General features: G+C 41.6%; 1 protein-coding gene across 4 annotated transcripts in view; it reads left to right on the forward strand.

Annotated features, from left to right (window-relative positions):
• hmgxb4a (HMG box domain containing 4a) overlaps nucleotides 1-14,118 on the forward strand; it is a 60,004-nt gene that overhangs the window by 23,547 nt on the left and 22,339 nt on the right. For all 4 annotated transcript variants that reach the window (XM_084329885.1, XM_084329886.1, XM_084329888.1 and 1 more), the window contains 3 exons: nucleotides 638-702; nucleotides 5,900-5,996; nucleotides 7,403-7,581. In XM_084329885.1, coding sequence (XP_084186011.1) covers nucleotides 638-702; nucleotides 5,900-5,996; nucleotides 7,403-7,581 — 341 coding nt within the window. The remainder of the gene's footprint in view (nucleotides 1-637; nucleotides 703-5,899; nucleotides 5,997-7,402; nucleotides 7,582-14,118) is intronic.

The raw sequence follows: 14,118 nt of genomic DNA on the forward strand, positions 1-14,118 counted from the left end.
AAAAGTGCAATGTTTATAGCAGCCTAAAATGTTTATTTTGTACATTATCTAACGTTAACACGAACCTAAACTAACTTTAGGTTAGTTGTAACGTTAGTTTAGGTTCGTGTTAACGTTAGATAATGTACAAAATAAACGTTTTCCGCTGCTATAAACGTCGCACTTTTATTTTGAAAACCCCAGAAAGGAAGTCATTATATTTGCTTTACCATCCTGTTCTGTGTTAGCTCCGGTTAGCTCAGAGCGTCCAGTAGTTAGTAGTATATTATCAATACCAGCCATTGGATTACTGTTTTCTAAATTGGGGAGGCTTTTAATCGTCAAGGTAAGAGGATTTTAAGTCATGGTATCCATAAACTTCAATCGGTTCGGATCCTTTGAAGGAATGAGAATATCAACAAACCTGTAGGGAACGTCAGGCTACTGTCCTGCCTCACTTCCAGTGATGAAGCTAAGCTATGCTAATGGAGCGACTGTTCCCAAAGCTAAATGCACGCACAGAGACAAAAAAAAGGTATGTATCTTCTTGTCTAACTCCAGGGAAGATGTTAAATAAGCTAATTTCCCAAAATGTTGGAGTTTTCCTTTAAGTGAAAGAATCTGCTCTAACCAGCTGCTTGTGTTTTCCCTCCTGCAGTTTTTGGGGAGCTGAGCAAGAAGCTGGCGGAGGTGTGGAAGGCCATGCCTGAGAAAGACAAGCTGGTGGGTTTTGGTCAGGGGAGGAAATTAGGCCACTTTACTGGCCAAATGCTAGTATTTTTTACGTTTGGCTGGTAAAAAAAATCAGATACCCGCCAGTTGGCTGGTAAGCCAAAAAGTTAGTTTCCTCCCCTGCTGGCGAGTATACAAAAAAATAAAACATTCTGCAATCACTGCACTGGCAAACGGTGCGCGTCTTCTGAGTGTTCGCTTTAGTTGACAGTAGGGCTGCAACTAATGACTAATTTGGTAGTCGACTAATCTGCCGATTATTTTTTCGATTAGTTGACTAATCGAAAACCAATGTAAACAACAACAACAAAAAAATGATTTTTTATTTTATTTTTTATAAATTACCTATCTTTGTGAAAGTGGCTTCTCAGCTCTGGTCCAGCTGAAGACAGAGCAGAGGAACAGATTGGACATTGAACATGACCTCAGAGTTGCTTGTCTACCATCACCCCAGACTTTGAGACTCTTGTCAGGACCAAACAACAACATCATAACATGATGATCCCATAGCAAATTAAAATAATGACTCATGAAACATTTGAATTTGGATCTTTAAGCCACTTTAAATGAAAATGTATTTGAAGAACAATACAGCAATCACTCATAACAAGATAAATAAATTAAATAATACAAATTAAAGTGGAAGTGTACTTTAAATAACTTTTGTTTGCTGTGTGTGAGAGGAGTCCGTGTGTGTGTATGTGTGTGTGTCTTACTCTGATCGCTGTGTGAGTGAGAGGAGTGTGTGTACTGTGTAATTTGTGTGTGTGTCTTACTCTGATCGCTGTGTGAGTGAGAGGTGTGTACTGTGTAATTTGTGTATGTGTCTTACTCTGATCGCTGTGTGTGAGTGAGAGGAGTGTGAATGTGTGTGTGTCTTACTCTGATCGCTGTGTGTGAGAGAGAGGAGTGTGAATGTGTGTGTGTCTTACTCTGATCGCTGTGTGAGTGAGAGGAGTGTGTATGTGTGTGTGTCTTACTCTGATCGCTGTGTGTGAGTGAGAGGAGTGTGTATGTGTGTGTCTTACTCTGATCGCTGTGTGTGAGTGAGAGGAGTGCGTGTGTAATGTATTGTGTGTCTAGTCTGATCATCATCTCCTGCAGGGGAACAATGTTTTCAATGTCCAAAATTTGCTATGGGATCATCATGTTATGATGTTGTCTGGAACCCTGAGAAGCCACTCTCACAAAGATAGGTAGTGCACAAAATTAAATAATATTTTTTTTTTTAATGACTAATCGACGCAACAATTTCTCGTCGACGATTTTTTATAATCGACATCGTCGATTATGTCGACTAATCGTTGCAGCCCTAGTTGACAGTGCCACGAGAGCACTGCACAAGACCACCCGCGGACATATAATGTTTAATAAACGTTTGCGCAGTACTGGCCAACCTGCGGACATATAATAATAAAAGTCCCGCGGTACTAGGCTAGCCATCAGGAGCACTCGCAAACAGATAACGTTAAACACAGCAGAAGATGGAAAACAGACAGACTGACCAACTGGGAACTGCATCCAACCCTAGTACAACCCTCGAGTATAAGTTACTAAGGACACATTTAAATCACAGAGGTGTAATGTTAGTCTACTGGAACTGTATACAGTGGTTAGCTTCTAGTTAGCGTTTTAGCTATAGCTGCTTGCTAGCTAACGTTAGCCCTGTGTGCTCAAAGCAGCCAGCTAGGTGTATCTGTTATGACTATAATGTTTCCAAAAAAGCACCGGACTACGACGTAAGGTTAGACATTTTATTTCATGCTCAAAAGCCCCTGGCTTGCACATCGCAGTCACGAAAGGGGCTAGCTCAACCAGTGCAGTGTGCACAACAGCACACCAACCCAACTGACGTTACCACAACACTTGACGGTACTTCACAGCACTGTCGTAAGACCACCGTGCTGTCTTAAAGGCACAGTGTGCCTACCCAGATGCATACACAACATTGACGCGGCTTGACATACAAAGAAGTAATTATCACAATTAGCGATTTTTTTTGTCTGGTAAAAAATCTGTTTGGCTGGTAAAAAAAATCAGATACTCGCCAGTTGGCTGGTAAGCCAAAAAGTTAGTTTCCTCCCCTGGTTTTGGTTTTGTGTCTCATCCGTCCAGCTCGACTTAAGGACATTCTTAGTCCACTACTTGACCTATCTCAAGCCCCCCCCGCAAAACCTTGTTTGTCCCATGGACTGGTAAATGGACTGCATTCATATAGCGCTTTTATCCAAAGTGTTTTACAGCGTATGCCTCACATTCACACACCAATGGCGGAGGGCGACCATGCAAAGGTGCCAACCTGCTCATCGGATGCAGTTAAAGGAACACATGCATTAAAGCGTTCCGTCTCCAGACGGATTTCAGTCTTTTTTATTTATTTTTTCGTCAATTTGATTTGGAGTCTACGGAATTGGCTACCTGGTATAATATGTTTGTAGATGCGTAGGGCATTTTGACCATTCTAACCAATCAAACGTGAGCTTGACGCACACACGCTGCTCACAGTGCCCTCCCCCTCACAGACCCGTATCATTTGCACCGAAGATAGCAAGCGTGCAGGTCCTCTTTTAACACCACTGAAGCATTAAACAATGGCCCAGTAAACTATTCACTTTAGTTTACTACACGAGGCGTTCTCTAACGTTATCTAGCTGGCTAGCTGATAGCTCATAACATAATTGAAATTCGTTTTTTAAGCTGTGGCTAACGTTAGCTAGCTACCGTTCTTCGGGTGGCTAACGGTTAGCTACCTAGCAACTGTAGCTTGCTAATACGGGCTGTCCTGGCTGGCTAACTTTTATTTCGCAATGGAGTGGAGCTAACTAACTGTACAAATCGGTGTGATTGGCTGAGACTGTATTTTGTACGGTTGGCTGCCTGGCTGTTGTGGATTTGGATAGCCAGCTAGCAGCTAACATCAACTCAATGTCAACACTATGTTGACACTCTGAGCGAGTTTGCCGACAGCAATGTAACAAACAATATGGTCCGTGCGGAACCATTATCCCCAACACATGTTATTAGCTAACGTCAGCATAATAACGATAATGGAAGGAGTAAGCCGGCCACTAAAAAGAAAACACATGCAGTGTTCTCAGACGAAAAGGATGAGCGGCACCGCCCAACAAAAGAAAGTTTCGAGAGGATGGAAGTTTGAAGATAGCAGTGTTTCAAGAGACTGGCTAGGCTACAGTATGATGCGGGGGCTGTAGACGGTGGTGAGTTGTTAACTTGTTCCGTGTTCCGCAACTATGTCAAAAAGAAAAACAGAAACAACACATTTGTCATTGTCGTGTTACTTCACAGTACAAATATGTGAGTCCTCTGCTGTGGTTGTGAGTATCCTTTATTAGCTTAACTCCGTAGCAACATCACAGGTGTATCTGTAGACGGTCTCCTCCCCACTGTATATTCTCTCCCCACCGTATGTATATTTTTTCTCCCACCCACCCTAATGTACATAATCTCTGTTAGGATCTATGGGTAACAGTACTGTATATTTGCATATCGTATATGTCACAAATGTAACATTACTATATACCTGTCCTGTAGTATGTCATGTATGTCCCTATGCCATAAATGTTGTGTATGTCATAAATGTCACTATGAATTGAAAATGGGGGACCTTGATGTAAACAAGACAAACGTCTTTCTCTGGTCTGCATCCCCTTAACAATTGTGTGTATTGAGCCGTACTGTATTGTACCCATTCTGCAATCTGTTAAATATTGATTGATTGTTATAACATATTGCAGAATCGGTACAATACAGTACATCTCAATACACACAATTGTTAAGGGGTTGCAGTTGCAGACCAGAGAAAGACTTTCCTCTTGTTTACATCAGGGTCCCCCATTTTCAATTCATCATAACATATATGACATACTTGACATACAGATAGACAGTACTGCTACATCTATACATTTATGACATACCAGATTTACAAATACAGTACTGTTTGTGATACAATAAGAGTCTAAAAAAGAGAGTATATACATTTGACGAAGAAACTGTACATTGGAGGAGGTTTGGTGGAGGGGGGGGGGGGGGGGACTGTACATTGGAGGTGGTTGGGGGGGGGGGGGGGGGGGTTGGGTAGGCGGGGTGAGGGGGGTAACTGTACATTGGATTATCGACGAAACCGAAACAAGTAGGCTCCCTTAAAACGCCAACGCTATTAAGAAGAAATACAGTGGAGGTTAAAATAAGAATATGACTTGGCCTGAAAAAAAGTTCAGTCAGGAGATTTTTTTTGCTTTAATCCCTGGGAACACGCCAACTTTTGGGGAAATTTGCTTATTTGCCATCTACCCTGGAGTTCGACAAGCAGATACATACCCTTTTCTTCTCTGTGCATGCATTAGGCTTAGGGAACAGCCGCACCGTTGGCCTAGCTTAACGTCATTCACTTGAAGTAGGTGTGCCAGTGTAGCCTAGTTCCCAACAGTCGCGAAACGCACTCCAAATACAACTCCAAAACGTTCCTGTAAACATGTTGTGACCTGTGTATTTACCACGTGGAGAAATAGAAAATAGACATTTTCGTTTTCTAAGCAGATATAATACGATTTCATCGCCTCAAATGCCCCATTTTTCTAAAAACAACAGGGCTATGAGGGGCCAGTCTTAATGAAAATACAATGGAAGTCATTTTAATCTTCTGTCCTCATATCTCTGACACCATGTCCTGTGTGTGTCTCCTCCACTGTTTGTCTCTCAAGGTGTGGAAACAGAAGGCCCCAGTACCAGATCTTCTGTCCTCATATCTCTGACATCATGTCCTGTGTGTGTCTCCTCCACTGTTTGTCTCTCCAGGTGTGGAAACAGAAAGCCCAGTACCAGATCTTCTGTCCTCATATCTCTGACACCATGTCCTGTGTGTGTCTCCTCCACTGTTTGTCTCTCAAGGTGTGGAAACAGAAGGCCCCAGTACCAGATCTTCTGTCCTCATATCTCTGACACCATGTCCTGTGTGTGTCTCCTCCACTGTTTGTCTCTCAAGGTGTGGAAACAGAAGGCCCAGTACCAGATCTTCTGTCCTCATATCTCTGACACCATGTCCTGTGTGTGTCTCCTCCACTGTTTGTCTCTCAAGGTGTGGAAACAGAAGGCCCAGTACCAGATCTTCTGTCCTCATATCTCTGACACCATGTCCTGTGTGTGTCTCCTCCACTGTTTGTCTCTCAAGGTGTGGAAACAGAAGGCCCAGTACCTGCAGCACAAACAGAACAAGGCCGAGGCCACCACGGTCAAACGCAAGAGCTCCACGGACAGCAAGGGCAAAGGTCAGACCACCCAAACTTCTGTTCTTATTCACATTACATTGACTAGTTAGTCATTTAGCTGAACGCTTTTATCCAAAGCGACTTACAAGTTCTGTACGACACGTCATCAGGAAGGGCACAACTCTATCAGCTGAGTAACAATGTTCATCCAAGTGTTGAGTGTTACAGTGTAGGTTAGTTTATTAGGACAAGTGCATGACAGTAAGGTTAGTTACTTAGGGTTAGATATTTATTTATTTATTATTATTATTTTTTCAACTACACTTCCCAGAACATGGCGCTAATGGTTGTAGCCTTTTTCCATCCCTTTTTCCATTCACTTACATGAAAGGCCTAGCATTAGCTTTGCTATGTTAAGATAAGATAAGATATTATTTTATAGATGGGGAAGATAGAATGGGGAGGTACAGGTATGGGCAGGGTAATAGTAGAAGACATAAATATAGGCAATACAATTATAGTACAGATACAAATAAGCAGTGTTGTGGGATCGCAAGAAAGGATGAAACGGGAGACGGTAGTCGAGTCTTTCCTTTACTTCCCAACATAAATTACATACATCAAACAGAGTGCAGAGGCGTTTAACGTTACTACTTCAAAGTGACAGCAGCCAGCTGACAGCTGACAGGTGACCTAATATACGTCACCAAATACCCACACCGTTCCCAGAATCCCCAGGCTTAAAGGAGCATTCCTCCGCTCCTCAAGTCCAGTGAATGTCTGCACCAATTGTGCGTGATAAGTGTCACCACAGTGTAAACAATATAATTAACTCTGAATATAAAAATATGAGCAAGTAAACGGTGTAATCAAAAAGGTGCAGATGAGGGTCTGTATGTTCTATCAGTTATATTATACGTTACAATGAATATGGTCAATAAAACACTTTGAATCTGAATATATAAGTAAAGGAGTGTTAAGGGAAATACGCTTACCGTCTTCTCCAGAGTCAGACAAGAAGATAGATACCAATTTCCTCTTTGTTCAGTAGAAAGCTATCTGGCTGCAAGCTAGCCTAGCTTAGCACAAATGAATGGAAGCGGACCACTAGCCTAGCTTTCGTCCAAAACACCTCCCAGAGTTTTAAGCTAGGCTAGTGGTCCGTATCTATTTGTGCTAAACTATGCTAGCTTGTAGCCAGATAGCTTTCTACTGAACGCACAGAGATGGAATTGGTATCTAATCTTCTTGTCTGACTCTGGAGAAGACGTTAAGAGCAATTCCCGTAATGTTGGTGTGTTTTCCTTTAAGGCAAAACAGATTTGTCCAGAGTCTGACGTGTTGTCTCTGTGTGTTGTCTCTGTGTGTTGTCTCTCTGTGTGTTGTCTCTGTGTGTTGTCTCTGTGTGTTGTCTCTGTGTGTCCTCTCGGTGTGTCCTCTCGGTGTGTCCTCTCGATGTCCCCCAGGGTCCCTGAAGGCGGTGGGCGTGGCCGCGGGGCTGGTGTCCCCCGCTAGAGGAGGGTCTGCCGGCATGTCTCTGTCTCCCGCCCGGGTCCCCGACGTCGACCCCATCGATGCAGCCGCTCACCTGCAGCTACTGGGAGAGTCCCTGTCCCTCATTGGGCACCGGCTACAGGAGACGGAGGTGGGCATGGAAACACACGTGCAGCACGACACGCACCCGTTTCAGAGATCACTCCACATGGAAACACACGGGCAGCACAACACACACCCGTTTCAGAGATCACTCCACAAAGATCCACTTAACGCCAACAGACTTCTAATGGCCACTTTGACAGGAAGCCAATCTGTCTTCAACATGTTTTTATTTTATTTTTATTATCTAAAAACGACTTGTGCTGCTAAGAAATTCTGGTGAAAAGTCTAAATCTGTTAATCCCCGTGGCTTGTTGACCCTTCCACTGCCACACTACCAAAGGGTTAACCCTTTCACTGCGACAATACAGAAGGCTAACCATTTCACAACCACACTACAGAAGGTTAACCCTTTCACAACTAGTGTGGTAGTGAAAGGGTTAAGCAGGAAATTAGCTGAATGGCCTTGTCGATAACGTGGTGAATTAAAGCCTTAAAGATACAGTACAATGAAAACTTGTTTTTCAATCTCATTGCATTTATTTTATAGATGGTATGTTGACATTAACCCAAAATGCTTCCTCTGAAATATTACAATTATCGCTAGGGATGCACGATATTGATTTTTTGACACCTATACCGATACCGATAACTTTATGCTCCTCAAGCCGATAACCGATATCGATAACCGATATTTATTGTATTATAATTTTTTTTAAATGTATATATATATATATATTTTTTAATCAATTTTTTTTTTCTTTAGTATTTATAAGCTCCGACGTCATCGGTACTGCTATCGGTACTCGAGAAATTATGGAGTTTTTTTTTTGAGGAATTTGAACGTCGCAAACTAATCTTGTTGGCCGTTTTCTATCTCTCCTCCCTCGGTCTCTCTCTGCCTGCGCGAGCCGGCTGTGCTCTTACACACACTCACTCACACACACACACACACACACACACACACACACACACACGCACACACGGGTGCTGTCGAGAGCAGAGCTGTCTGCTCTCGACAGCACCCGTGTGTGCGTGCGTGTGTGTGTGTGTGTGTGTGTGTGTGTGTGTGTGTGTGTGAGTGAGTGTGTGTAAGAGCACAGCCGGCTCACGCAGGCAGAGAGAGACCGAGGGAGGAGAGATAGAAAACGGCCAACAAGATTAGTTTGCAACGTTTAAATTCCTCAAAAAATGTCTGGGTCTATTTTACTAAAGTCGATGCTGACAACGCTCGTTGCCACAAGTGCAACAAGACATTTGCCAGTAATGTATAAGCGCTGGTACTTGTCAATGTGGCTGGCGGGGAGCAGCTAACGTTATAGCTCCGAGTAGAATAATGGCCGACAATCCGGAGGTAAATAAACGAACGAGAGCTTCTGATTGGTGGTAAGAAGAAGAGGTGGGTGCAAGCGGAGGGACGTAATTGGCAGATCGACTGTCTGTCTCCGAATGTAACGTGACTACGTCACAGCCAAGAAAGGGAGCGCTGGATTTGTGTAAAACTCCCTGTTCCTAAACCACACGCTGTCAGTCATACCACAGTACTGGCAAAACGGGAGGAGGCTATAATAAAAACAAGCGCCCTTCATCCAAATCCACCCACAACGGATTTCTTTTAACCAAAACATTTATTATATATTATCGGAGCTATTAATAACGTTATCGGGTTTATCGGGATGACGTCATAATTGCTGATATCGGCCCGTGTGCATCCCTAATTATCGCATACATATCGGTCATTCACATCTAGCTGCTCTGATTGGCCCATCAGCCACATCAATTTCTCTGATTGGCCCATCAGTCACACCTTGTCCTGGTCCTCAGGCATCATCATAGTCCTATCATAGCATCTATACCAGTGGTCACCAACCTTTTTAAGCCCAAGATCACTTTTTTTTTTTTTTTTTTTTTTGGTGAAGGCAAGATCTACCTATTGAAGCGTTGAGAGAAAAAGACAGCCAAGATTGTACTTTAAACTAAATTACTTTTATTTGCCTGTATTCTAATTACATGCAATGCTTTGGTCCAACATTAAAACGTCATAGTAGAACTATTATGTACTTTCTCAGTCAGTGCTAAGTGCAGTCATCTTATGCAGCATCACTTTTCACATCAAAACAAAAGTAGAACTGTAATGTGGACTTTCTCATATTATTAACATTGACAAACATATTTACAATTAGCATTTTATAAAGTAGAACTGTAATGTGTACTTTCTCAGTCAGTGCTAAGTGCAGTCAGTGCTAAGTGCAGCATCATTTTCACATCAAAACAAAAGTAGAACTGTATGTGTACTTTCTCAGTCAGTGCTAAGCGCAGCATCACTTTTCACATCAAAACAAAAGTAGAACTGTAATGTGGACTCTCAGGGTAAGATCTAATTTTTTTTTTTTTTTTTTAATTTTCATGGAAAGAGCTACAGGGACAGTCTCAAAGATCGACCAGTCGATCAAGATCGACGGGTTGGTGACCACTGATCTATACTATTCTATAGTGTCTAGGGAACAGAAGGCCACGCCCCCTCAGTATACCCTCAGTATACTTGGAGTTAATCATCTAGTGTCTAGTGAACAGAAGGCCACGCCCCCTCAGTCTACTGAGAGTTAATCATCTAGTGTAGTGAACAGAAGGCGACGCCCCCTCAGTCTACTGAGAGTTAATCATCTATAGTGTCTAGTGAACAGAAGGCCACGCCCCCTCAGTCTACTGAGAGTTAATCATCTAGTGTCTAGTGAACAGAAGGCCACGCCCCCTCAGTCTACTGAGAGTTAATCATCTATAGCAGGGCTCAGCAACCTTTTTGACATGGAGTGCCTGTTTGAAATATAGTTGTAACTAGTGTGCCTCAATATTCCATGCATCGTAATATTTTTTTCTCATAATCAGGTCTTTTTAACACTTTCTTCGCCAGGCTTATGTACATCATTATACCCTTCTCTGCCAGCTCTATTTGTCTATGGAGAAGTTCCCCTTCTTTGCAGGGCTATAACTTTAAATTGTATTGCTAAATTGACATTACTATGGCCCATTCAACATCAAGTATCTATTGTTCAGGGTGTAGCAACGTTATACTTTTTCATTCACATATTCATACTAAAATACGGTCTAAAGCAGGGGTAGGCAACCCTAGGCACGCGTGCCTGCATAGGCACGCAGGGGCATTTGCATAGGCACAGGGGGCAGCAGTAAAAAAAAAAATAAAAAAAAAAAAAAATTATAATTTTTTATTTATTTTTTTTGGCTTTGAAATATTATAGTGAAATATTTTGCACTGTTGTCGCATCTTGTTGAAATCCTCCCACAGGTTCTTTTTACTACCACATGTTTAATTGAGACCCTTTATTTGTTTATTATTTCAATTTAGCTGGAAATACATTGCTACATCATTCAGTAACATTTGCAGAGCCTTATAACAAACATTATTACGGTCACCATTGTGACCAGTGGGATTAATCAACACATTTTATTATTTATTTTTCTATTTCATTGAACATTGCACATGTTAAAAGCAATTTTTTTTACTCAAAATGTGAGTATTACCAAGTCAACTTGTGTTCTTAAAACAATGACCATAAACATAGTTTTATTAGGTTGAAATAATGTGGTTGTGTACTTATTTTTCTGTTAACTTATTATGGATTGAAAACTGAAAACCTTAATGCACAGTAACTGAACTCAATATTTTTAAGTTTTGGTAACTTATTATTATTATTTTTTTACAGTGTAGTCTTGCGATCAATCAAAACTTATTTACACGATATACCTCACATTCACCCTCCATTCACATCCTGGTGTTCTCCTGGTGTTCTCCATTAGGCCTGTAGGTGGAGCTATGACAGCACACGTACAGTACACACACTGGTGTGTGATGTGTCCAAAAATGAATGGGCAAATGTGAGTGAAATTGTCGCACTGTATGCAGCTGTTTGTCTGCATTGATTTAGGGTTGATACAACCATCATAACAATATTGTTAATAATAACAATAACAATAATGATGTAATAATGTAAAAATTATCATAAAAAATACCTGATTATGAGAAAAAAATAATTACAAGGCATGGAATATTGTTGAGGCACACTAGTTACAACTATATTTCAAACAGGCACTCCATGTCAAAAAGGTTGCTGATCCCTGGTCTAAAGTATAAGTATGTTTTTATCGTTTTCTGCAGAACGTGATTTATAGCCCTAAATGCATTATATTGATGATTGTATACAGTTTGATAGCGATCGGCGGGAGATACAAAATTTCAAATGGACGTGCTTCTAGAAGTTACTACTTATCATCTGATGTTGACCGGATGGGGGGGGGTCGTTTATAATTCCGTGGCCAACGTTAGATGATTCATCTAGTGTGGGTGATATGATCATTAGAGCAGTTTGTATCGAACACGTTAAAAAAAAACGCTGAAACTCACCGTAGCTTCCTCGTAGCGTTGGGCGATGAGCACAAATATTCCTATTATGGGATGTTGAAATCAGCGTTTCCGTTAGCCGGTAATTACCGGTATTTGACCGGCAAAATCTGTTGAAGTCCGACATATTTAATCTCTCCGGTCATAGTGTCCGGTGAAAATAGTTCCCTCTGGGCACAGTTTGATTATTTGAATTGTATTTGGATGGGCTGGAGTTGGGTGGCCTATGCGATGAACGAAACAATCATTGCGTTTGTTGTCGTTGCTTCGCTCAGCGAGAGCTTGCTGCTGGATTTGCGGAAGGCATGCAGCTGCAGACCCACAGAACCCACCAGCTTTGCTGGCACAGTGCGGTCCCCAGACCTGGAAAGCTGCTCTGCGGGTCTGCAGCTGGATGCTTCTTGCAAACTAACTGCGGCCGGCTCGCGCTGATAACAGCTTTCATTGTTGGACCGGCTGCTTGGTGGAGCAACGATGAAACGAATGTAATGAATCGTTCGTCGCATGGGCTATTTAATTTTGGCCTGTTTTGGTACGGTTCGGGTGGTCAAGTTGTGCTTGGAGGGAGTTGTTTTCACCGGACATTATGACCAGCACCAAGTCGTTGGGAGGTGGAGATATACATCACGCAAACCCACGATAATGTTGCCGTCTCTCTCTGCAAAATTTCTCAGTTCTTCGCTTGATATAATTAATACAAATGTCCAATATAACGGAATTCGTTAGCTCATAAAAATGTGATTATAACAGACTGCTGTTTAGTGTCGGACCGACTGCCCACATACGGTCTATTTTATTTCAAGTCAGCAGCAGCACGGAGTATCGAGGGACTTATTTTATTTGGAATATATTAATGACTGTATACGCAAAAGTAGCCTAGTAATAATATTATAAATCTACATGCCTTGAGGATGACATTCTTTATATAGCCTGCCTATCAATTGTTTTAAAGCTCAATAAACTATGACCGGAATTAATCTCATTTGTCCGGTAGATTGAAATCTTGCAGGTCACGGAGACCGGCAACAATTTTTTCTAACGGAAACCCTGGTTGAAATATGCTATCCATCTCCAGGTTGTATAATAGTATATACGTCCAAATCATGTTGTTTATCGAGTTATTGGTAACGGATTGCTATCCATTGTGTCTAGCTCGAGTCCCGGGACTATTAGCGAGTGATCGGACCGAATTGGAATGAGCACCAGCTTCCGTTTCCGGTTTCCGGTTTGGGCGATTCGCCGATCGGCCACCAGATGGCGCTCTTGAACCGTTGGAGAGTTGAGAGGGGATCAACAGTAGATCTCAAGTCTCCGGGGGAGAAATATGATTGCGATCACAGATTTTTGAAATATTGATCTCAATGACGTGTTACGGCGTCATTGGCGGAATTAGCATGGCGGGGAATGACAAGTTTAGGCGTCCTTGGCGGGGAAAGTGTTAATGATAATTTTTACATTATTACATCATTATTGTTATTGTTATTATTAACAATATTATTATGATGGTTGTATCAACCCTAAATCTGAGTTGGGGGGGGGGGGGGGGGTGGATGCAATGCAGACAAACAGCTGCATACAGTGCGACCATTTCACTCACATTTGCCCATTCATTTTTGGACACATCACACACCATCGGTGTGTGTACTGTACGTGTGCTGTCATAGCTCCACCTACAGGCCTAATGGAGAACACCAGGATGTGAATGGAGGGTGAATGTGAGGTATATCGTGTAAATAAGTTTTGATTGATCGCAAGACTACACTGTAAAAAAAATTATAATAATAAGTTACCAGAACTTTAAAATATTGAGTTCAGTTACTGTGCATTAAGGTTTTCAGTTTTCAATCCATAATAAGTTAACAGAAAAATAAGTACACAACCACACTATTTCAACCTAATAAAACTATGTTTATTGTCATTGTTTTAAGAACACAAGTTGACTTGGTAATACTCACATTTTGAGTAAAAAAATTGCTTTTAACATGTGCAATGTTCAATGAAATAGAAAAATAAATAATAAAATTTGTTGATTAATCCCACTGGTCACAATGGTGACCGTAATAATGTTTTTGTTATAAGGCTCTGCAAATGTTACTGAATGATGTAGCAATGTATTTCCAGCTAAATTGAAATAATAAACAAATAAAGGGTCTAAATTAAATATGTGGT

The sequence above is a fragment of the Notolepis coatsorum genome (assembly GCF_963971535.1).
Source record: "Notolepis coatsorum genome assembly, chromosome: 14".
NCBI lineage: Eukaryota > Metazoa > Chordata > Actinopteri > Aulopiformes > Paralepididae > Notolepis > Notolepis coatsorum.